The 23,812-nt window shown below is 41.7% G+C and overlaps 1 protein-coding gene across 2 annotated transcripts in view; it reads left to right on the plus strand.

Moving 5' to 3' along the window:
• Positions 1-23,812, plus strand: part of LOC143988958 (adhesion G protein-coupled receptor F5-like) — a 285,381-nt gene extending 261,569 nt beyond the window's left edge. For both annotated transcript variants that reach the window (XM_077488916.1, XM_077488915.1), the window contains exons 16-21: positions 3,858-4,034; positions 7,754-9,118; positions 14,632-14,673; positions 14,760-14,819; positions 16,968-17,034; positions 22,473-23,812. In XM_077488916.1, the coding sequence (XP_077345042.1) occupies positions 3,858-4,034; positions 7,754-9,118; positions 14,632-14,673; positions 14,760-14,819; positions 16,968-17,034; positions 22,473-22,546 (1,785 nt within the window). In that variant the 3' untranslated portion in view covers positions 22,547-23,812. The remainder of the gene's footprint in view (positions 1-3,857; positions 4,035-7,753; positions 9,119-14,631; positions 14,674-14,759; positions 14,820-16,967; positions 17,035-22,472) is intronic.

Here is a 23,812-nt window from a genome sequence, read left to right on the forward strand (position 1 = left end):
ACTGAGTCCGTCAGACTATCCGATCGTGTGTGGGCTGCAACGGACTTTAGCTTCGCTAAAGTCTGACGGACTTTAGAAATGAAGCATGCTTCAAATTTTCCCGACGGAACTCCGCCGGACCCGGTCCCCTTCGAAAAATTCGCTCGTGTGTGTGCTACTCCGACGGACTAAAACCGACGCTAGGGCAGCTATTGGCTACTGGCTATGAACTTCCTTATTCGAGTCGGGTCGTACGTCATCACGTTCGAATCCATCGGAGTTTAGTGTGATCGTGTGTGGCCAAGTCCGTTCGGCCGAAAAGTCTGTCAGAACTCCGTCGGAACTCCGGCAGAACTCCTTTGGAAGTCTGTCGGACATAAGTCCTCTCGTGTGTACGGGGCATTAGTCCGCCAGACTGTCCGCTGAAAAAGTCCGCTGAAGCCCACACACGAGCGGACTGTCCGCTGAAACACGTTTCAGCGGTCTAAGTTGGACAGACAGTCCGCCCGTGTGTACGCGGCCTTAGTCCGGTAGACAAACCGCCGGACTTTGTAGCGGAGGTCTGCCGAACTTTCCGAACGAGCGTACCTGCCCACACACAACCGGACTTTGCCGGCAGAGTAGGTCCGGTGGACAAACCGCCGGACTTGCCCACACACGGAGAAAAGTCAGTTCATTTTGAACGCGGCTCCAGGTAGACGGGACTAGCAAAGGAGGTCAATGTCACCGCCTCCATCAGCAAGATTGACACCTCGCCGGCCCCGTCACCTGGTGTGGTCTTAAAGGGGAAGCCCTACGCTGAAAAAACGGCTTGGGGGTCCCCCCAAAGTCCATATTAGACCCTTATCTTAGCACGCAGCCCGGCCGGTCAGGAAAGGGGGTGGGGACGAGCGAGTGCCCCCCCCTCCTGAGCCATACCAGGCCACGTGCCCTCAACATGGGGGGTGCTTTGGGGAAGGGAGGCCCTGCGCCCCCCCCACCCCAAAGCACCTTGTCCCCATGTTGATGAGGATAAGGGCTTCTTCCCAACAACCAACGGCCAGGGTCTGGAGGATGCTGGGACTGTGACATCATAAGGGGGCGCGGACAACATGTGACATCACCCGTGACCCCGCCCCTTGTCCCTATATAAGTCACGCACAACGCGTCTCTGTCATTGCGGCCGGAGAGAGCATCGAGTCAACATCTCAAGGAAGAAGAAGAGAAGAAGAAGAGAATAAGAGAAGAGAATGCGGCGGAGGTGACGACAGAAGACCGGGCCACCGCTAGCAAAAGAGCTATAGGAAGATAGCAGAGGCCCGGCAAGAAGAACCGAAGAGGGAGACAAGACCACCGAAGTTGGAAGAAGACCCCCCGGACGGCGGCGACGACGAAGAAGAAAGCCGGGCTCCTTCCCTAGTAAAAGAGCTAGCAGAAGATAGCAGAGGAGTCCGGCAAGAAGACCCCCCAAGACAGAAGACCACCGGAGCTGTGCAATAAATTATTTTTAAAACATGTGTTGTGTTTTTTTCTTACACTTTTTTTCACCAGGTTAATGGGTAGGGGTACATGGTACCCCAATACTCATTCACATAGGGAGGGGGGCCGGTATCTGGGGGCCCCCTTATAAAAGGGGGCTTCCGGATTCCGATAAGCCCCCCGCCCGCAGACCCCGACAACCAACGGCCAGGGTTGTCAGGAAGAGGCCCTTCTCTTCATCAACATGGGGACAAGGTGCATGTTGAGGGCACGTGGCCTGGTACGGCTCAGGAAGGGGGGGTGCTCGCTTGTCCCCACCCCCTTTCCTGACCTGCCGGGCTGCGTGCTCGGATAAGGGTCTGATATGGACTTTGGGGAAACCCCCACGCCGTTTTTTTGGCGTAGGGCTTCCCCTTTAAGTCCATACCAGGTGATGGGGCCAGCGAGGTGTCAATCTCGCCAATGGAGGCGGCGACATTGACCTCCTTCGCTAGTCCCGTCTACATAGAGCCGCGTTCTAAATGAACTGACTTTTCTCTGTGTGTGGGCAAGTCCGTTCATTTCAAAAGTACGGCGGACTAGCGCACAGACAACCGGATTTTCCGCCGGACTGCCAAGTCCAGCGGACAATTTTGAGTCAAAACTTCTTTCTAAGTCCGCTGGGCTTTTGAGAAAAAAAAGTCAGCCGGAGTCCACACATGGCCAGATTGTCCAGCGGACTCTGGTCCAAGTCCGCCGGATAGTCCGATCATGTGTACGTGGCATAAGAGTGTACATGGCTTTTGTTCGGGAGAGTCCATTCACTTCAAAATCAAATGTTAAAAAAAGCTTTTGAAGGACATTCATTAAGTCTACTGAGAAAAATGTACTTGTGTATGGCCAGCTTTTCTCAGGGGATTTAAAGGTAATAACACACATTCCATTCCCATTTATTAAAAAAAAAAATCCTCCTTTCTATCAATTGTCACACATTAGAGGAGAAGTCCAGCCAGAGCTCGTTTTGCAATTAGTTTTGACTGAAGTCCACTCCCTGCTGACGTCACTGAAATCAGCCCAGGCACCGCGTCATCGCGATAATAAAGTCTGGATCTGCCAGGTGCCTGGACTGATGCCTGTCTCAGCCTCTCAGCAAGCCGCCCCTCCACAGCACAGCACTCCAGTGTGCACGCAGGGGTGGGGTGGTTTAGCCACTGACTGACAGTCAGAAGATCTCTGCTCAGGGAGCTGAGAGAACCGAGCCATCTGAGATGTTTGATCGCTCAGTTCTCAGTGAAGAGGGGCCAGGGGACAGCATGCAGCATGAAACCGATGCATCCACTTAGGTAAGTATAAATAGTTACATAGTCAGGTTGAAAAAAGACCATCCATTTCAACCACAAAAAAAATAAATAAATCATACAATCCCATATACCCAATTCTATACCCACAGTTGATCCAGGGGGAAGGCTAAAATCCTCAGCAGAGCATGATCCAATTTGCTAAAGCAGGGGAAAAAAATCCTTCCTGATCCCCCGAGAGGTAATCAGATTTTCCCTGGATCAACTTTTCCCTTTAAATATTAGTAGCCAGTTATATTATGTACATTTAGGAAATAATGCAGGCCTTTCTTAAAGCAATCTACTGAGCTGGCATGAACCACCTCTGCAGGGAGTCTATTCCACATTTTCACAGCTCTTACTGTGAATAAACCTTTCCGTATTTGGAGAGGAAATCTCTTTTCCTTTAGACATAAAGAGTGCCCCCTTGTCCTCTTTGTTGACTGTAAATTGAATAACTCAACACCAAGTTCACTATATGGACCTCTTATATATTTGTACATGTTGCTCATATCCCCTCTTAATCTCCTCTTATCAAAAGTGAATACATTCAGTTCCTCTAATCTTTCCTCATAGCTGAGCTCCCCATGCTTTTTATCAGTTTGGTTGCCCTTCTCTGCACTTTCTCCAGTTCCCTGATATCCTTTTTGAGAACCGGTGCCCAAAACGGAACTGCATATTCCAGATGAATGCATACATCTCTTTTAAAGCTGGTATACATGAGTAAAAGTTTGTTTAAAATCTTATGCTTTAAGCATATTCATTCGATTTTTCAATGAATATTCCTTTTTGACCTCAGTGACAAAAACTCTAGGGAGCAGGATGAAGAGCTTTTCTCAAATGAACACAATTTTAAGAGTATATGGTTTTTGTTTGGGAAAATCCATTTGTTCCAAAATCGAATGTCAAATGAAAATTAAATTCAAAGCACTTCCAAGGACGTTTAGCAAGTTATTGAATAAAAAATGTATCAAATTATAAAGTATTCCAAAAAGCACAGTATAAATATTACATTCATATATTCAGGATAATGCATCTCCTGTCATAAACTACATATGCTTTTTTTGCTATGTGAACTTTAATGTGTTATTTTTAATTTTTCAGGATCTGATTACAAGCCCAAACCCTAACCAACAAGTTCCCTCTATTGTTGCTATGTTGAATAACACTGTAAGTCAGAATCAAGATATAACAAATTCACCCGCCAACATTCAGCTTGTGGTCAGCATATTACAGCAGGTTGGAAGTGTTGTTACATCAGTGCCAGCAATGGTTATGCAGGTAAGCAGGGGATATGTATAAGATTTGCTGCCTAGCCTAAATCCGTTTCTATCTATCTATCTATCTATCTATCTATCTATAAAACATCTATACCTGACATTCAAAATTTCCCCCAATTTAGTGTGTAAATAATATAATATAAGAACCATATAATAATATACATAATCAATAATAATATATTATAATGGCACCATATTTTCATCACCTTACAAATGAATTGACTCAACAACATTTTACAAATCAATATACATGCATGTTCATGTTAAGGTAGTGGAAGGAGTCAAAGGTCTATTTTCTTATTTTTTGTAATAGATCCAATCCTTATTCAAGCACAGTGGCCATTTTTTCAGTTCCATTTTAACTATTCAATAATGCACACTGTAGGTACAAAAACATACAACTGATGAGATTAGGAGACAGTGGACAACTACGGTACGTGTCAACCTTATGGCATATGCATCTTCCCAGAGCAGGTATCTGCAATAACAAGGTTTAAAGAATTTCTATTTTTTTCCATGAGGTTTCAAAATAGGTTTCATCAATAGCCAAAAATATATGGCCGGGCTGGTACTGGAGGACCCAGGAAGCAGTAGGAGCACTTTGACCTGCATGGCAGCCAAAGCAGCCTGGGGGGCTCTGGCCACCTCCTTCACCCCCCTAGTGATAACATGACCTCCCCATCCTAGTAATGGCATGACCTCTCACCCTATCCTGGTTATGACATGACTTCTCCCCCTATCTTAGTGATGACATGACCTCTCCCTCCCATCCTAGTAATGACATGACCTCACTTTCCCTCCCCCCATCCTAGTAATGACATAACCTCGCCTCCCCCCATCCTAGTAATGACATGACCTCACTTTCCCTCCCCCTTCCTAGTAATGACATAACCTCACCTCCCCCCCATCCTAGTGATGACATGACCTCACCCCCTCTCCCCTGATTCTAGTAATGACATAACCTCGCCCCCTCCCCCTCATCCTAGTAATGACATAACCTCACCCCCTCTACCCTGATTCTAGTAATGACATAACCTCGCCCCCTCCCCCTCATCCTAGTAATGACATAACCTCACCCCCTCCCTCCATCCTAGTAATAACATGACTTCACCTCCCCTCCCCATCTTAGTAATGACATGACCTCCCCTCCCCTACCCCCATCTTAGTAATGACATTACCTTGCCCCCACTTCCCCCATCCCAGCAATAACATGACCTTGCCTCCCCTCCCCCATCTTAGTAATGACATGACCTTGCGCCCACTTCCCCCATGCTAGTAATAACATGACCTTGCCTCCCCTCCCCTCCCCTATCCCAGTGATGACATGACCTAGCCTCCCCTCCCCCCATCCTAGTAATGACATGACCTCGCCTCCCCTCCCCCCATCCTAGAAATGACATGACCTCGCCTCCCCTCCCCCCATCCTAGTAACGACAATATGATCTTCGCAGGGTGGGGAGTTACAGAGAGAGCAGAGTGAGTGAACAGAGCAGTATTTTATCTCGGCTCACTTACAGCGCTCCCTTCTCTCAAACAGGACTCCTGCTTTGTGTCTTAGGAAACTCTTTTTCTCCACCACTGTTGTCAAAATGCTCCCGTGCCTCTCCATCCTACGCTGCTGTCAGTCCTCCACTGCTTTCAGGAAATGCGGGCACACATGGCTTCTCCTCAGCCAATGAGAGCAGAGGAGGGACTGGGACTGGGGAGAAGGGCAGGCAATCAACTGGAGAACTGGATTATAAAGCTTTGCTGGTGCCCTGGGGGACACCAGGTGGATCAGAGCTGGACTCCAGCTCTGGGATTTTGTGTGGAAAATGTAATATGACAGCAGGGAGCCGCAGGCCCTCAGAAACTAGGGGTGGGGTCACAGTCGCAACCCCTGTGACCCCTTATGCTATGCCCATGAGTGAAAATTATTTGCAAATGCAAGTATAACGGCATCACGTGGCCATTTTGAAACTGAAATCACCAAGTACTTCATTTTCCCCAGATAGGGGGAAATCCATGCGTAGATCTAGTAGTTAAAACTTTCTCCATCACTGTCGGGCCTAAATTATGAGGAATTAAGGAATACCAAGCCTCAATATTCAATGTCATTAGTATTGTGCCCTCTGGTATAGTACTATTGTCTAGTAATGTTAGGAGTTGAGCTGTATCTCTAACATATGATGGTTATGATGCCATAAATGGTTGTATGATTTTATTGATATACTCACTTTCTCAGTCAATCCGATTGATCATTCGGCTCTTATATATCATGCAAGCTGTACTCCTTCTTTATCTCCCTCGACTTCTTGACTGTTTTTTACACACTTCCCTTATATGCGATATCACTCCCATGTGCAAATACAGAAACCACTGGTGCCAGTGCCACCTCATTATTACCTCCTTCCAACATCCAGTTTTTCCTCTTTATTGCCCCCTCAGTGCCCTATTTGCCTTTCCTTTTTGTTTCCACTTCTTTGCATGAATGTGTCCCTCTGCAATTTTTACTTTCAAGTCAACTGCTCTCTTATTGTGTGGAGTGTCCTTTCATATTATGTTGTTTATGTTCATTTTAGTTAGTAGCCCCCTCCAACATATGCATTCCTGTCTCATTCAAGTTTACCTTCTTTTCCCATTAATAACTCTCTGTTCAGTTCTTCAATGGTGTTACAGATCGTCTTCTCTTTTCTTAAACAGTATTAGTGATTCCGTAATATGGTAATACATTCCTTATTTACCATATGTAGTTGTTGCTCATAAAACTCCATGAGCACAGTCGTCATATTTGTTGAAAAAAATCAAAAAATTCCTCCCCCACTTAAGCTTAAAATCACTGGTGACCTCTCTTATTCGTGGAAAGATTTGAACAACAGATCCTTGAGAAGATATATTTTCACCTAAATATTTCTTAAAATAAATTATATTCTATTGTACCTGTGATTTCCTCTCATACAGATATTTCATTATATGCAACAATCTTAGGATCACTCTTCCTTCTGTTTAGTGTTATAATCGCTTTATTCCTTCAGCAATATGTCTTCCCAAAAGCCCAAGCCCACCTTATACATATAAACAAAATAATTGCAGACCAACCAAAAGAAAAAAATCTCTGTTTCATTTGTCCTTCAAAAATGATTAAAACGTAAAAAGAGTTATGCCCTGTACACACGGTCGTGATTTCCGTCTACAAAATTAGTCGGATTTTTTCAGACGGATTTTGGCCCAAACTTGTCTTGCATACACACAGTCGCACAAAGTTGTCGGAAAATCCTATTGTTTCGACCGCGGTGACGTGCAATGCGTATGACAGGACTAGAAACGGGCAAGTAGCCAATAGCTTTCATCTCGTAATTTATTCTGAGCATGCATTGCACTTTGTCTGTCGGAATTGTCTACACACAATCGGAATTTAAACTATCGGATTTTGTTCTTGGAAAATTTTAGATCCAGATCTCAAACTTTGTGTGTTGGAAATTCCGATGGAAAAAGTCCGATGGATCCCACACACAATCGGATTATCCGAAAACGTGATCCGATCGCACATTTTCCATCGGAAAGTCTGACCGCGTGTACAGGGCATAAGAGAGACTAATCATAGCATAGCAGACTTCAGAGTTTGTGATATCACTTCCTCCTCCATCCTATATCTTTCTTCACAAAGAGTTCACCATCTACTAATTCAGAATCTTTTAATATAAATCTATTTATCCTAAATCTTTCTGATTTTCTTTACAGGATTTCCTAAACTCTGTCAGCATTGTTGTGGACAATTCAACAACAGCCACTTGGAACAAGGTTCAGAATAAAGTCAATGAAAGTTCGACTCTGTTAAATTCAGTAGAGTCATTTGCAACAAAGCTGGAGTTCAACGACACTAGAATTAATATAACTAAGAAAAACGTCCAGTTAATTGGCAGTGTAGCAAGCAGATTGTCAAATAATTATGATGCCAGTTTTGATTTCAATGACGTGAACAATTTAACGGGCAACATTGTAATTAACAAAACAATCCTGGACAAAATTCCGAACAATACAAGGGTTGTGAGTGTTGCCTATGCTACTTTAAAAGATATCTTAGGTGACCCTCAAAGCTCTACTTCCAATTCGACTGTGAATGGTCTTGTCATGACGACAGTTTTGTCAAGTAACTACTCCGAATTCAAGATTGGGATGGATTTTAAAATCAGTAATTCCTCACTGACAAATGCCAGCTGTGTATGGTGGAACTTCAAAAAGCAAGATTGGGATAACTCCGGCTGCCAGCTACGTAGCCTGACAACCAATGACACTGTACACTGTATTTGTGATCACTTGACATCCTTTTCTATTCTCATGTCAACAAGTGACCTTTCACCAGAGGCTGAGATAATATTATCTTATATTACATACATTGGTGTGGGCATCTCCATGTTAAGCCTAGTGGTCTGTATCATAATTGAAGCTATGATCTGGAAGTCTGTCACCAAGAACAAGACCTCCTACCTGCGCCATGTCTGTATCATGAACATTGCAGTCACACTGTTAATGGCAGATATCTGGTTCATCATCGGTGCAGCTATGAATACGACAAATACATTTAAAGCCTGTGTAGCGGCAACATTTTTTGCGCATCTCTTTTACCTTTGTGTCTTCTTCTGGATGTTAACAATGGGACTGATACTGTTCTACCGCCTAATGTGTGTGTTTCATGACCTGAGCAAGACAACCATGATGGGAATTTCATTTTTTCTGGGATATGGATGCCCTGTTATTATTGCAGTGATCACTGTGGCAGTCACTCAGTCTCAAAACACCTACCTGCATCCCACAAAATGTTGGCTAAATATTATAGAAAGCAAAGCATTCCTTGCATTTGTATTACCAGCTTTAACCATTTTATTAGTGAATTTTATCACCTTGCTGGTGGTAATTATTAAAGTTCTCAGACCTTCAGTAGGGGATAAACCTAAAAAGGAGGAAAAGAGCACCTTAAACCATATCACAAAATGTATACTGATCCTAACACCGTTACTCGGCCTGACATGGGGCTTTGGCATCGGGACAATGTCATCCTCATCGGTTGTAATCCATGGAATTTTTGCAGTATTGAATTCACTTCAGGTAAGTAATATGCTTTTAGAAAAGGTTCTTGTAGATTTATGTGGTTATCTCAGTTAGGGATGAGTGGAGCTATGTCAGTTCAATCAATTGAATAAATGAACCCGTTTTGTCTTTGCTGAAGTTTCATTATAGTACGTTTCTAATTTTACCTTTGTGGTGCTTGATAGATGAAATTTACTTGAACAAAAAAAAAATCTACCTTTAAAAAAAACCCCGCTTTCCAATAACCATCCTCTGAAAAAGCCTAGCTTAGCAACCAGTCAGTGGATGGTCATTCCTCTTCTTTTAGTAGGGTCATTTCACACCTATGAATTCAGTAATGTACACATTTTTTCCAACGACACATTGCATTAAGTAAGGCAGTTCATCCATCTTGAATGGGCTATTAATGGGCTTCAGCCATGTGCGTCCGCAGAACTTTTTTCGGGGGGCGATTCGTCAGCGGCGATACACAGACGCATTTAACCATTTCTTCAATTGCTAGTGGGGGTTAAAAGCGCTAGCGGCCAAATAGCGCCACTAAAACTATCAGGCGCTTTACCGATAATGCGGCCAGATTGCTGTGTGAAATAGTTCTTGATTCAGCTTCGCTCCATGCCCATATAAATATAGACTAGAGAATGTACATCTTTCTATATTGCAATACATCTCTAGGCTATATTTATATGGGCATGGAGCGAAGCTGTATCAAGAGCTATTTCACGCTGCTATCTGGCCGCATTATCGGTAAAGCGTCTGATAGTTTTAGTGGCGCTATTTGGCCGCTAGCGCTTTTAACCCAATACCATAGTTTTAGCTGCGCTTTACGGATAATGCAGCCAGATGGCAGTGTGAAATAGCTCTTGATTCAGCTTCGCTCCATGCCCATATAAATATAGCCTAGAGAATGTACATCTTTCTATATTGCAATACACCTGTTGTGGCCATATTTTGATCTTTATGAAAACAGCCTATACTGTATACTGTGGGTTGTTTTCATCAAGATCAAAATATGATCACAACAGATGTATTACAATACATTGCAATATAGAAATATGTACATTCTTTAGGCTAAATTTATATGGGCATCATGGACTGGTATGCCTGAGAGACTGAGTAACTTCCATACAAAGTGAAGAAGATATTGTAACACACAACACAAATATATTTTTCCAGTAATAGCTCAGCTGTCCAACTTTCCAAGCAATATATATATATATATATATATATATATATATATATATATATATATATATATATATATTCTCCTCCTAACTGGCAGAGTGGCACTGCAGTGCTGTTACCTGTGGTTCTTCAGTGATGCGATAGCACTGGCAGAGTATTCTCTCTCGGCCACTGCACGCACATGTGGGAGGAACTGCATAGGGAGGTTACACAGGCAGGCTGAGGCTGCCAATCACGTTCCGAAACAGCCCAGATGTCAAGCAGAGGCCCAAGCGGCAGTCAGAGCCAATCCAGAGCCAATCCAATGGTCGGGCCGGGGATGAGGGAGGGAGAGACGGATGTCTGCATCAATCTGTGATAAGTCGGAACAGACTGAGAGCAGCCCCAGGCCAGCAGACGTAGAAAAAATAGCTAATTAAAGGAGACATTATTGGTAATTGTATGAGCTTTATTTTTTTTTAGGCTGTGTTTTTAAACAGATTTTTTTGGCACTTCTTTTATATTTTATAGTATTTGTTCATTTTACGGATCAATACTGTGCCTTGAAAAAGTATTCATACACCTTGAAATTTTCCATATTACAACTAAAAACATAAATTGTTTTGGGGGGATTTTATGCGATAGACCAACATAAAGTGGCACATAATTATGAAGTGGAAGGAAAATGATAAATAGTTTTCATCATTTTTTACAAATAAATATGTGTAAAGTGTGGCGTGCATTTGTAATCAGCCCCCCCCCCCCCCAGTCTGCAATTACAGCTGCAAGTCTTTTTGGGGATGTCTCTACCAGCTTTGCACATCTAGAGAGTGACATTTTTGCCCATATTTCCCAGATTGGATGGAGAGCATCTGTGAATGGATTTAGGTCTGGACTTTGAATGGGCCATTTTAACACATGGATATTTTTTGATCTAAACCATTCTATTTTAGCTCTGGCCGTATGTTTAGGGCCGTTGTCCTGCTGGAAGGTGAACCTCCGCCCCAATTTTAAGTCTTTTGCAGACTCTAATGCCGCGTACACACGATCGGAATTCCAGCCAGAAAAAGACTGATGAGAGCTTTTCATCGGAAAATGCGACCTTGTGTATGCTCCATCGGAATTTAGCTGTCCGAATGTTCTCAATTTTCCAGACGGAAAAACTTTCTATCGGAAATTCCGATCGTGTGTATGCAATTCCGACACGCCAAAAATCAAGCATGCTCAGATTCAGCTACAAGACGGAAGCTATTGGCTACTGGCTATTGAAATTCCTTTTTCTAGTCCCGTCGTACGTGTTGTACGTCACCGCCTTCTAAATGATCGAAATTTGGTGAGACCATATGTAGGCAAGACAGCTTGAGTGGAATTCAGTCGGGAAAACCATCAGAGCTTTTTCCAACGAGAATTCTGATCACGTGTAGGCGGCATAACAGGTTTTCTTCTAAGATTGCCCTGTATTTGGCTCCCTCCATCTTCCCATTAACTCTGACCAGCCTCCCTGTCCCTGCTGAAGAAAAGCATCCCCACAACTTGATGCTGCCACCAACATGTTTCAAGGTGAAAATGGTGTGCTCAGGGTGATGTGATTGTTAGTCTTCTCCCATGCATAGTGTTTTCCTTTTAGACCAAAAAGTTAAATTTTGGTCTCATCTGATCAGAGCACCTTCTTCCACATGTTTGCTGTGTCCCCCACGTGGCTTGTCACAAACTGCAAATGGAACATCTTTTGGCTTTTTTTCAACAATGGCTTTCTTCTTGCTACTCTTTCATAAAGGCCATATTTGAGGAGTGCACACTAATAGTTGTCCTGTGGACAGATTCTCCCACCTGAGCTGTGGATCCCTGCAGCTCCTCCAGAGTTACCATGGGCCTCTTCTCTGATTAATGTTCTCCTTGACCTGCCTGTCAGTTTAGGTGGACGGCCATGTCTTGTTAGGTTTGCAGTTGTGCCATACTCTTTCTAATTTTGGATGGTGGATTGAACGGTCCCTGAAATGTTCAAGGCTTGGGATATTTTATATAACCTAACCCTGCTTTAAACTTCTCCATAACTTTAACCCTGATCTGTCTGGTGTGTTCCTTGGCCTTTACAATGCGGTTTGTTCACTAAGGTTCTCTTACAAACCTCTGAGGGCTTCACAGAATAGCTAACTTTATATGGAGCCTAAATGACATCCCAGTGGACTCTATTTACTAATTAGGTGACTTCTGAAGGCAATTGGTTGCACTAGACTTTAGTCAGGGATATCAGAGTAAAGGGCGCTGAATACAAATGAACACTGCGATTTTTAGATATTTATTTGTAAAAAAAAATTGAAAATCATTTATCATTTTTTTTCCACTTCACAATTATGTGCCACTTTGTGTGAGTCTATCGCATAAAATCCCAAGAAAATACATTGATGTTTTTGTTTGTAACATGACAAAATGTGAAATATTTCAAGGGGTATGAATACTTATTCAAGGCACAGTAGTTATTGCTTAGGGGTCTATTTATATATATAAAAAAAATGTTGGACCAACATGACGAGTAATCACCCAGCCTTGACAAATACTGGCAGTATTTTAATTAATAGACTAATTTCCTATAATTGTCAGTTCTATCTAGTGGTCATAATGTGGTATTTTTTCTGAAATACCTAAATTAGAAAAATATGCATTATGGCCACTAGATGGCGCTGAAAATCATTATGTTAGGCAAAATTTGGTCAAAATAAGCCAAAGTAAATGTTTGTCATATTTTTAAATTTTTTTTATAAATATACCCCCTAGTGTAACCATGATATTTGCTTTGATGAGAATGAGTACAGACATAGAATTTCCCTTTGTCATTTCCTTTCATTAACTATACAGATGAAATAGAAAGATTAAGGCTTACCTTAAAAGAAAGATTAAGGCTTAGAAATAGACTAATTTCCTATAATTGTCAGTTCTATCTAGTGGTCATAATGTGGTATTTTTTCTGAAATACCTAAATTAGAAAAATATGCATTATGGCCACTAGATGGCGCTGAAAATCATTATGTTAGGCAAAATTTGGTCAAAATAAGCCAAAGTAAATGTTTGTCATATTTTTAAATTTTTTTTATAAATATACCCCCTAGTGTAACCATGATATTTGCTTTGATGAGAATGAGTACAGACATAGAATTTCCCTTTGTCATTTCCTTTCATTAACTATACAGATGAAATAGAAAGATTAAGGCTTACCTTAAAAGAAAGATTAAGGCTTAGAAATAGACTAATTTCCTATAATTGTCAGTTCTATCTAGTGGTCATAATGTGGTATTTTTTCTGAAATACCTAAATTAGAAAAATATGCATTATGGCCACTAGATGGCGCTGAAAATCATTATGTTAGGCAAAATTTGGTCAAAATAAGCCAAAGTAAATGTTTGTCATATTTTTAAATTTTTTTTATAAATATACCCCCTAGTGTAACCATGATATTTGCTTTGATGAGAATGAGTACAGACATAGAATTTCCCTTTGTCATTTCCTTTCATTAACTATACAGATGCTCTGAGCAGAGCAATAGCATGATTTAGTTAGTCCTCTGATCATTCAGCTGTCTGTAAAATTTGAGCTTCAGTAATTCAGTATATTTTGGTGTGGTGAGTCGTCTCGACTGGACACACAGTAAAGAATCTTGCTTTGCAAACTGTGACTCCTTTTTAAGTCCTTTGGATGTGTATATATATATATATATATATATATATATATATATATATATAAATGCACATACATACACACACACATTTAAAGAGGAAGTAAACCCTGATGGGTTTACTTCCTCTTTTTTTCCCTGCAAAGGTAAAGCATAATGGACTACTATGCATCGCATAGTAGCTCATTATGTGTCACTTACCTGACACAGGAGCCAGCGAAGTCGCCGCTGTCCCCTGTAGTCCGCCGCATCCATGTTGCTTGTGGCGTCTCGCAGCTCCGACCAATCACAGCGGCGCAACCGCGATGACGTCACTCCCGCGCATGCGCACGGGAGTCGCGCCTCGCAGCTCCGCCGCTGTCATACGGCGAAGCCGCGATGACGTCACTCCCGCGCATGCGCACGGGAGTCGACAAATTTGGCAAATCCATTCTTGGATTTGCCGCATTTAGTGCGCATGCGCGCCGCTGTCTACGGCGCATGCGCCGTAGACAGCGGTGCCCATTTTCGGGCAAATATCTCCTAAACCATATAGGTTTAAGAGATATTGCTTGGACCTACAGGTAAGCCTTAATCTAGGCTTACCTGTAGGTCCAAGTTGTTTGGAAGGGTTTACTTCCTCTTTAACATTGCCTTCTTTAAAGTGCCACAAGAACAAAATTGTAAAGCAGTGGTTAATACCTTTGTGTTTTTTTTTCAGGGTTTATTTATTTTGCTGTTTGGATGTTTGATGGATAAAAAGGTAAGTTCTAAGAAATACCATGTAGCTATTTTTTTAACAGAACAGCATAATCCTCAGGAAGAACTCATGTTTGATTTACATTGCAGGTACGGGATGCCTTGTTCAGCAGGTTCTCCATCTCCAGATGGACTTCACAGCAGACAAAGGTAGGGAGTCATGTTTGTTTCAGTTTGATACAGATTCATTTAGTATGGGCATCTGTCTACTAGACATGTGCATACATTTTCGTCCAAATTTCAGGTATTTTCGCTATCAGTAACAAAAGTGCAGAATACTAAATACGAAAGATCCAACATAAACAAATGCTTTATTTTAGTTTTCGTTGTGACAACAGTTCGATATAGATAGGAGATTCGACATGATGCTGACAATAACAATCTGTGTCTATCGAACCTGTGGTCGAATGTGCCTAACCTTAACTCTATTAGTCCAGGATTATTCTACATAGAGAGAAAAGATTCAACATAGAGAGAAAAGATTTGACAGAGAAAAGATCGCTGCTGGAATTGGGTGGGGGAAGTAAAATAAAAATAATGATGATGATGAATGTTATTGGCTGATTGTAACCAAAGAGGAGGAGCATTAAAATAGCTAGAACTAAGTACACACGTACAGCCAACTTACTTTCACTTACGATTGCTAGCAGAGAGAGACACGCACACTGAATCATTTCAGAAGACAGTCAATCTTAGCTGGTCCGTTTGTCAGAGAACCTGAATTATTTAGCAATTAAGTATAAGCACAGCAGCAGAACAACAGAACAATAGTGAAGCAAGCTACAGTTCAACTTAACTTTTTGTTAATTGCTATTGTGTTAATGTTGTGAACCTGATAGTGATACTAGTGTTGCTAGTGTTGTGATAGACTCAGAGGCTGCCCGTGCTGTGGGGGGGGATTTATTATTATAGATTCTATATTATAGATTGAGATTCTATATAGATTCTATATACCATATCTTGTTACCTGTCTGATCAGTGATCATTATCACCAGTCCATTTTCTGTTTGAACTATATACATTCAACACGAACGACAAAGATACGACAAAGCAGTGAAAAACATACAAACGTTGAATTTTTGGCTTATGGTGTCTGTCGAAAGTTCTAAGAAGATTTGAAGGAGCAGCTAAATTATACAGAGTCATACAGTCTAGCTGCTCCGTTGAATCTTCTTTGAACATTCGACAGACACCAAAAGCCTTCAATGACAGATTCGACCTTAATCAATTTGGATTTTTCGGACGAATGCAATATATAACGAAAAACAAAATAACTGAAAACGAATTTCGGGAGTAACTAAATAAATTTATTTTTTGGACGAAAATGAAATTCCGAAAATAAATATTTCAGTGTGCACATGTCTACTGTCTACCTATGACTAGGGATGGGTGAACGGTTCGGCCCGAGCATAAATTATGCTGAACTTTAGTTGTTCGGCCATTCGGCAAACACCAAACAATATGCGGTATTTGGGGCAAATTCGAAAGCTACGGAACACCGTTAAAGTAAATGAGACACTGACATGAAAACCAAAAGTGCTCATTTTAAAGGTTTACATGCAAGTTATTGTCATAAAAAAAGTGTTTGGGGACCCGGGTCGTGCCCCAGGGGATATGTATCAATGCAAAAATAAGTTTTAAAAATTTTAATTTTTTCGAGAGCAGTGATTTTAATAATGTTTAAGGTGAAACAATAAAAATTTAATATTGTGCCTGGTGGGTGTGTATAGTATGCCTCTCAAGTGGCTTCATAACTTGCATATAAGCCTTTAAGATGAGCACTTTTGATTTTTCATGTTCGTGTGTTCTTCCGAATTTTTTGCCTGTTCGGATGTTCTCGTGCGAACCAAACCAGGGGGTGTTCAGCTCATTCTTACCTATCACTTTAACTTTAACACTTCCAAAATCACAGCACATGTAACTGCCGCAGCGATTGCCAGAAACTAAAATGTTTGGCTTCTGCCCATTACTACTGAACCAAAGCTGTCCAGTGACACCATGATCCTGAATAGGAGTACAATACAATATAATCCACATATTCTATTTTTTAATATGTGGTAAAGATTCAACGAACTGTATTGATCGGAGTGCTGAGAAAAAGTGTAGTACTGAACAACCAATCAGATTCTCCCTTTCATGATTCCAACTGCAGAATGGGAGAGTGAAAGTGAGTATTTGATTGGTTTCTGTAAACAACCTGTTTCTAATTCTAACAATATTACCTGTGACATCCAAAGTATGTGGAACTGTGTCTATGTCACATGCTAATTTTTATGTTTTGTTTTGTTTTTTTTACAGACTTCCAATCTCAGTTCTACAGATCCTGTTGCTGCAAAAAAGGGTATCAATTTGTTTGCTAAAAAGGGTAAGTTCACAAAAAGAATGAGACCTGTGGCTCTGTACCACAAGATTGCATGGACCAAAAACTGCATCCCACAATATAAACTTTGGCTACAGTTAGCAGCCAACTTCCTGATCATAGCCACAACCAGTGTAAATTAGTACCAGTGTCATTCGGCACAGTGTCATCCATCCCTTCACTGTCATACAGCCCTCTATACTATATGTCAGCTCCATCTTGTCTGTGATCTGAATCTGGAGTTACAGGCTTTGCAGATGTCCTAACCACATTAGAAAACATTGGGCTAATCCCAACTGGATCAGAAAACAATTTATGTATGTAGAATTTCCCTGACTATGGCTAATGCCCCCTGATCAAGCATTCCTAGGCGTCTTTTGCATGTGCATCCGCAACTGCTCTTTGGTTTTGCACTTACCCCTTAAGGGTAACCCTTGAGGGGGTAAGTGCTCAACCAAAGGGAGTCACACAGAGCATGAGGCTTCTTCTGTCTGTTTGGTGTTGTATGGTTTTGCTGAAAGTATTCCCTATAAAGTCTGGGTTTCTCGTACGGCGGCACAGCGGTGTAGTGGTTAGCACTCTCACCTAGCAGTAAAAAGGGTCTCTGGTTCAAATCCCAACCATGACACTACCTGCCGGGAGCTTGCATGTTCTCCCTGCGTGGGTTTCCTCCAGGTACTCTGGTTTTCTCTCACACTCTAAAGACATGCAGGTAGGTTAATTGGCTTCTGTCCAAAATTGACCCTAGTATATGAATGGGTACCTTGGATTGTGGGCTCCTTGAGGGTAGGGACCGATGTGAGTGTGCAATATACAGGGATAGAGACAATTATAGACACTCACTCAGGTTGAACTGGATGGACTGGTGTCTTTATTTAACTATGTAACTGCCATTCACAGGCAGTGAGGAGGCAAGATGTTGCCTCCCCACCTTTGGATTTAACCCTATAATTTCCATACTGCGATTGCACGCTGTTATGTTGCGGTTTTAGCATGGCCCAATAGAACTGCATTAGTTGCTGAAAGCAACATGCTGTATCATGCATACAGCTGTGAGCGGCTATATGTTAGTGTTTATGTGGGGGGCCTTAGGGCAGCAGAACTGTGGCTCAACCACCTGGAGGTACAACTCCCAGGCAAGTTCACTGATAGGGAGGTAGAGCTGGCCCTCCTGTACAGGGCCTGGGCTTGATCAGCTCACGAGGGGGCCTAGGGGCAGAGAGGGTCTCTTTGAGAACTTTTGGGCAAAAGTAATCCCAGGAGCTGTGGCTCCCAGCATTTAAATAAAAATTCCCCAGGCCCCATCAGGGGCCGGGGACAGGGGGAAGGCCATTTACTAATTTTTCACAAGCAGAAGCAATTCTCTGTGCCACAGTTCCTGACAATTAAATTTAGGTTCCAGGCCTCTTCCTCTATATTAATCTGCCAGTGGCAGGCTGGATTGCTTTCTTAGGAACCATTGACAGTGGAAAGCTGTCATACATAGAAGCAATATGAATTCTGCTTCCATATACTGGAGGTTGTTTGACTCCCACAAAATAGGGGGTCAAATGAGCAATATTTCAGGTTTTCATCTGGGTGTCCAAACAGCTAAAGTTTGGTCCAAGTCTAGGTTTAGACCAAACTGTTGGCCCTTCCCTAGTTAAGGGGGGGGGGAGGGTTGTCAGGCGGGCAGTATGGGACCCCACGATTTCTAATGGCGGCCCTGCAACTGGCCATACATGTGAACAAAGCCTTAGGGACATGTTGCATTAGCAACTGTAGCACGAAGTGCCAGCAACGCTATAATCCTTGAAGTGTCATTTATTGGAACATCAGAGTGACAGTAAAACAATAAACTGATGCGTTTCGTCAATAGCCTTAGTCGTAGCTGGTTTGAAACAGATATGGCAAAAAATATATATATATACTCACATACACATGCAAACTCCATTGGCTCATCAGGTTAGTGTCACAGAAAATTAGCATATTTAATTGACACCACCAATTATTCAAGTGGTTAGTAACTACACCTGTTTTAGCCAACATGAGAAGGGGGAGAGGAAAAAAAAGGCAACATAAAAAGTTAATTTGTTGAGCCAAGAAAAAGTGTGTAGACAAAATGCTACATAAAATATTAATAGTTGGCCTAACCTGATGGGCCAATGGAATTTGCATATGTGTATGTGAGTATATATATATTTTTTGCCATATCTGTTTCAAACCAGCTACGACTAAGGCTATTGCCGAAACGCGTCAGTTTATTGTTTTACTGTCACTCTGATGTACCAATAAATGACACTTCAAGGATTACAGTGTTGTCGGCTCTTCTTACTACTGTTGCATTGGAGTGTGTTGGGACTAATTGAGCCTCGGCAAATGTGAGTGGACCTGGTGTATGGATTGAGTTGTCCCTGCAAAGAGCGCTGTTACCTTTCTTCTTTTCCATGCATTAGCAGCAACTTTGTAGCAGACATTTGTAGGCTACAAACCTCTCTTCTTATTTTCTCTTGTGATTTGTAGCTGGATACAGAGTTCATGATGTTGCAGGCATTAAAGTTAAAAAAGCCCCAGTACATTTACAACCCCACCCCAATCCTCAAACACTTCCTTGTCACCACCAGAGGGTCTGGGACAATCCATGCTGTTCCTGGACCTTCTGTGTTGTACAGGAGACAGTGAGGATATAGAAGCAGTAGGCTCCTGCAGCTGACCGTCAGTTTTCTGGGAGGAGGAGACAAGGATGTAGCTTGCAGTGTGCTTGAGCCCTTGTTCACACTAGTGTGAAAATGCGCACTACATCCCGGAGTTTTGTGCATGTTCACAAAATGTCCAAACACATGCCACACTTTTATTGCCACTTTTTGTTAACAGTACTCCAATATCAGCAGGCAAAGGTGTGTTTAAGTGTGCACAGAAACACTCAAACTAGTATGAAAAAAGCACAGATGAAAAACACGAGAAGAGCAACTCTCAAAAAGGGGCATTAGCTTCTATACTGTATTTGTCACATTTTCCAGGAAGAAGACTATAAATATTATCTCAGTCTGAACTTCCTAAATTAAAACGGGCCCTTCCAGTAATGTTGATGTCCCCTCCTGTGTCTCCCCACTGCGCTCTTCCCACCAACCTCTGGTGAATTGAAGGCCAGCAGGAGGAACCAGTGAGTGCCAAGAGGGACACATTGATGCTCTTGTGTTTGTTTGAGCGCCTGTGCACATTATGTGCAGTTACATTAATTTTTCCTTATGGATAAAAGCCAGGACTGGACTGGGACAAAAATTTGACCCTGGACTTCTTCATGACCCACTTTCATTTTGAGTGTCTCCATCAGCACTTCCCCTTACATCAAAGTGTCCTCCCTCTCCTCTCCCTCCCACGTGTACTCACAGTTTTGAAGGCAGCTTCTCGTTCCGCTCTCCAATCATATTATAAGTGACAAGTGATAAGGGGAGAGAGGATGGAAAGTTTGCCAGCTGTCTATCTCCCTCTGCAGGCTGGAGGGAGCAGAAAGCCTAATGCCTAAGTGACGGCAGCTGTTCCTTCTAACGGGAGTGAAATCACGATCACTCACTGTCAGAGAGGAGCAGCTCCAGGATTGCACCTGACCGGCCCACTGAGCCATCGGCCCACCGGGAAACTCCCTGTAGTCCTAATGGCCAGTACATGCCTGATAAAAGCAAAGAATTGCAATCATACACAGAACACAATAGTGTTCTGTGTGCTATGTTCATACAACGTGGTGTTTCTCTGCATTCCAAATCAGTGCGATCTTATCCAACATGCATCCAACATGTTTGCATAATATCACACCTCTCTTGCTGACCCTGCATGTTAATGTACAAATATGCACAGGAACACGCAAACATACAGTACCTCACAAAAGTGAGTACACCCCTCACATTTTTGTAAATATTTTATTATATCTTTTCATGTGACAACATTGAAGAAATGACACTTTGCTACAATGTAAATTAATGAGTGTGCAGCTTGTATAACAGTGTAATTTTGCTGTCCCCTCAAAATAAATCTAACATCCACCAGCTTTGTGATGTCATCATGGAGGGGTGGAAGAGGATTCCAGTGGCAACCTGTGATGCTCTGGTGAACTCCATGCCCAAGAGGGTTAAGTGACATGAGGGGTGTACTCACTTTTGTGAGATACTGTATATGCAAAACTGCACAGATGAAAAACACGAGACACACAACGCTCAAAAAAGTGCCTGAGCTTCTATGCTGCATTTGTCACACGTATCGCAGCCCGTTGAAAAAATAGATAAAAAGTAAGCTGCACTCTTAAAGTCACATGTTAACCAAATATATGAACATAAAACAAGAAATTAATAAATAAAAAGTAATTGAAAAACAATTATAAAAAGTGGAAAGTTCCAAGCAGTGAAACATGTGACGTATGTGGAGTCCACCAATGACTATTGAAAATCTTAATGGTTCCTTCAATGAAGAACGGACCAGCAGCCTGAGGGTCAGTGACAACCTTGTGACTTTATAATGTGAACACAGCAAATCCTCCACCATATAAAGTGCACGCTTACCAGCTGTACAAGTTTAGACACTTGTGGCTAATACCCAGCCAGGGCCTTTTTCCTCCAAAAACTCAGCCAGGGCCTTTTCCTCCAAAACATGAAGATCTTTGGTCTGGTCATATGGCATAGTAAGCCATTTGGTCAGGAACGTAGTTGGAGGTACAGCTTATGGACCCATACACAGTACCCGTGGCGATGAGTTGATGGCAGCTTTCTGTTGTGTTCAGCTTAGAGCTGTTGTAAAAAGTGCTCTGGTCAGGTAGAGTGTAAAATCTTCTGGGGCTGAAGTGGTTAAAAATGATTGCCAGTGCTTTAAAATCTACACATGATTTTTCTTCACACTTTAGATCGATACTTAGTAGACTTACATCGGTGTATTTATTAAAAGTTGTATAGCTGTTTATTGATCAAAGCTGCATGCAAATTAATTCTATGACAGTGGGATAACATCAGAAAGCTTTCAGACTATAGTCTATGCCAGTGATGGCGAACCTTGGCACTCCAGATGTTTTGGAACTACAATTCCCAGGATACTCATCTACTCTGCAGAGTGCATGAGCATCATGGAAAATGTAGTTCCAAAACATCTGGGGTGCCAAGGTTAGCCATCACTGGTCTATGCAGTTTGAATGTGTGAGTGCAAAAAATACCTCATTATGGCCACTAGATGGTGCCAACTATTCTAAGAAATATGTATGCTCCTCAGCTCCACCTAGTGACTGCAATGTAGTATTTTTTGAATTCTGGAAAATATAGCCTGAGAACATTTGATTTCTAGCGCAGAACAAATTTGCATACCGTATCAGTAGACAAACAGCTGTATAATGTGTTACACCCCATACAGTATGTGAGTCCTGAACCTAGTATTTGTAATATATTTGATGTCTATGTAAACCCTAATGTTTGTATCTTCTTCCCTAGGAGTATACAATATTTCTTCAGCTCAGGTGAACTCCAGCGAAATGGCCTCAAATTCCTACTCCTTGCTCTCCTGACAATAAAGGGACATGCCAGCTGAACCCTACTGCCTATCTCTGGATATGCTCTAGTGTGTTTGTTGAGTCTGCTGTATGCACTTTATTCCATGCTGTCATTCATTTTTTTCTTCTAGTGCATTGTAATGCAGGCAAAGCTGTCTGAACTGTTACCACTATAATCTGTTTGATATCACAGACTGGTTACTGTTTATTTTAGAGTATCACAGCTTATATACAATATCATCATGCAATATACTTTAAATAATCGTCTGTCTGTTTTGAGCTGAGGCTAAATAAAATCTAAATTATATTAGATGTAAATTGTACAGTAACATATAATTTTCCTGAGAAAAGTTAGCTGTAAAGTTTAGTCCCTGCTTCCCATGGAAAAAGCTATTACACTAAACTGCATTCGACTACTATAGAGAATGCCATGCATGCAGGGATTTTGCCTAGTGCCAAAATAAATGATATCATTATTTTTTACCACCGCATACCAGAAATATGCTATGCAGTGTAATACACAGTGAACACTGCTAACTGATCTAACTAAAAGAGTTATTTATTAAAATAAAAAATCACAGCAGTTTGTCCATTAAACCTGCATGTAAATGAATTCTGTACAAATGGGCCAAAATCGAATGTTCTGCAGCTATATTCTCTGCAGTTCAACTGTATGAATGTGGGAAATGCTGCATTATGACCACTAGATGGTGCTGAGGAGCATACTTAATTCCTGTGATAGTCAGTGTGCCACTTATAATCACACATTGCAGAGAATTTAGCCAGAGAACATTCGATTTTGCCCCAATCACACAGAACAAATTTACATGCATTTTCGATATTCGGACAGCTGTGCAATTTATTTTATAAATACACCTTTAAGTGTATTTTCAATATTATACAGTATATACCCTGCTAATGGGTTGCTAATGCTAATGTATGTCTAGCCAAAACTATTTTTGTATAAATTATTTTTTATTGATGTCTGTGATGCTGTTCCTTCATTTCTGGTCTGGTCAACATTTTTATTGGGACAGTCGGGGTAAACCTCTCTAACAAGGCCCCAGGCAGCAATAAAACAATAGGGGTTCTAATCACTCCCCACTTCTTCCAAACCTATAAAAATACTTTAATAAAGAGTAATGTGCAATTTTCAATATTTGTTTTAACAAGCAGTGACGGGTCATCTTTTCTTGATCTGACTGATGACTGGCGTCCCCAATAATTTTCCATCTTTGTACTCTTTTATTCAACCTATTTATTAAAAAGTTGTATGTGTAA

Source organism: Lithobates pipiens, unplaced genomic scaffold (genome assembly GCF_037356315.1).
Source record: "Lithobates pipiens isolate NorthernLeopardFrog02 unplaced genomic scaffold, aLitPip1_a1.2 Scaffold_18, whole genome shotgun sequence".
Lineage (NCBI taxonomy): Eukaryota > Metazoa > Chordata > Amphibia > Anura > Ranidae > Lithobates > Lithobates pipiens.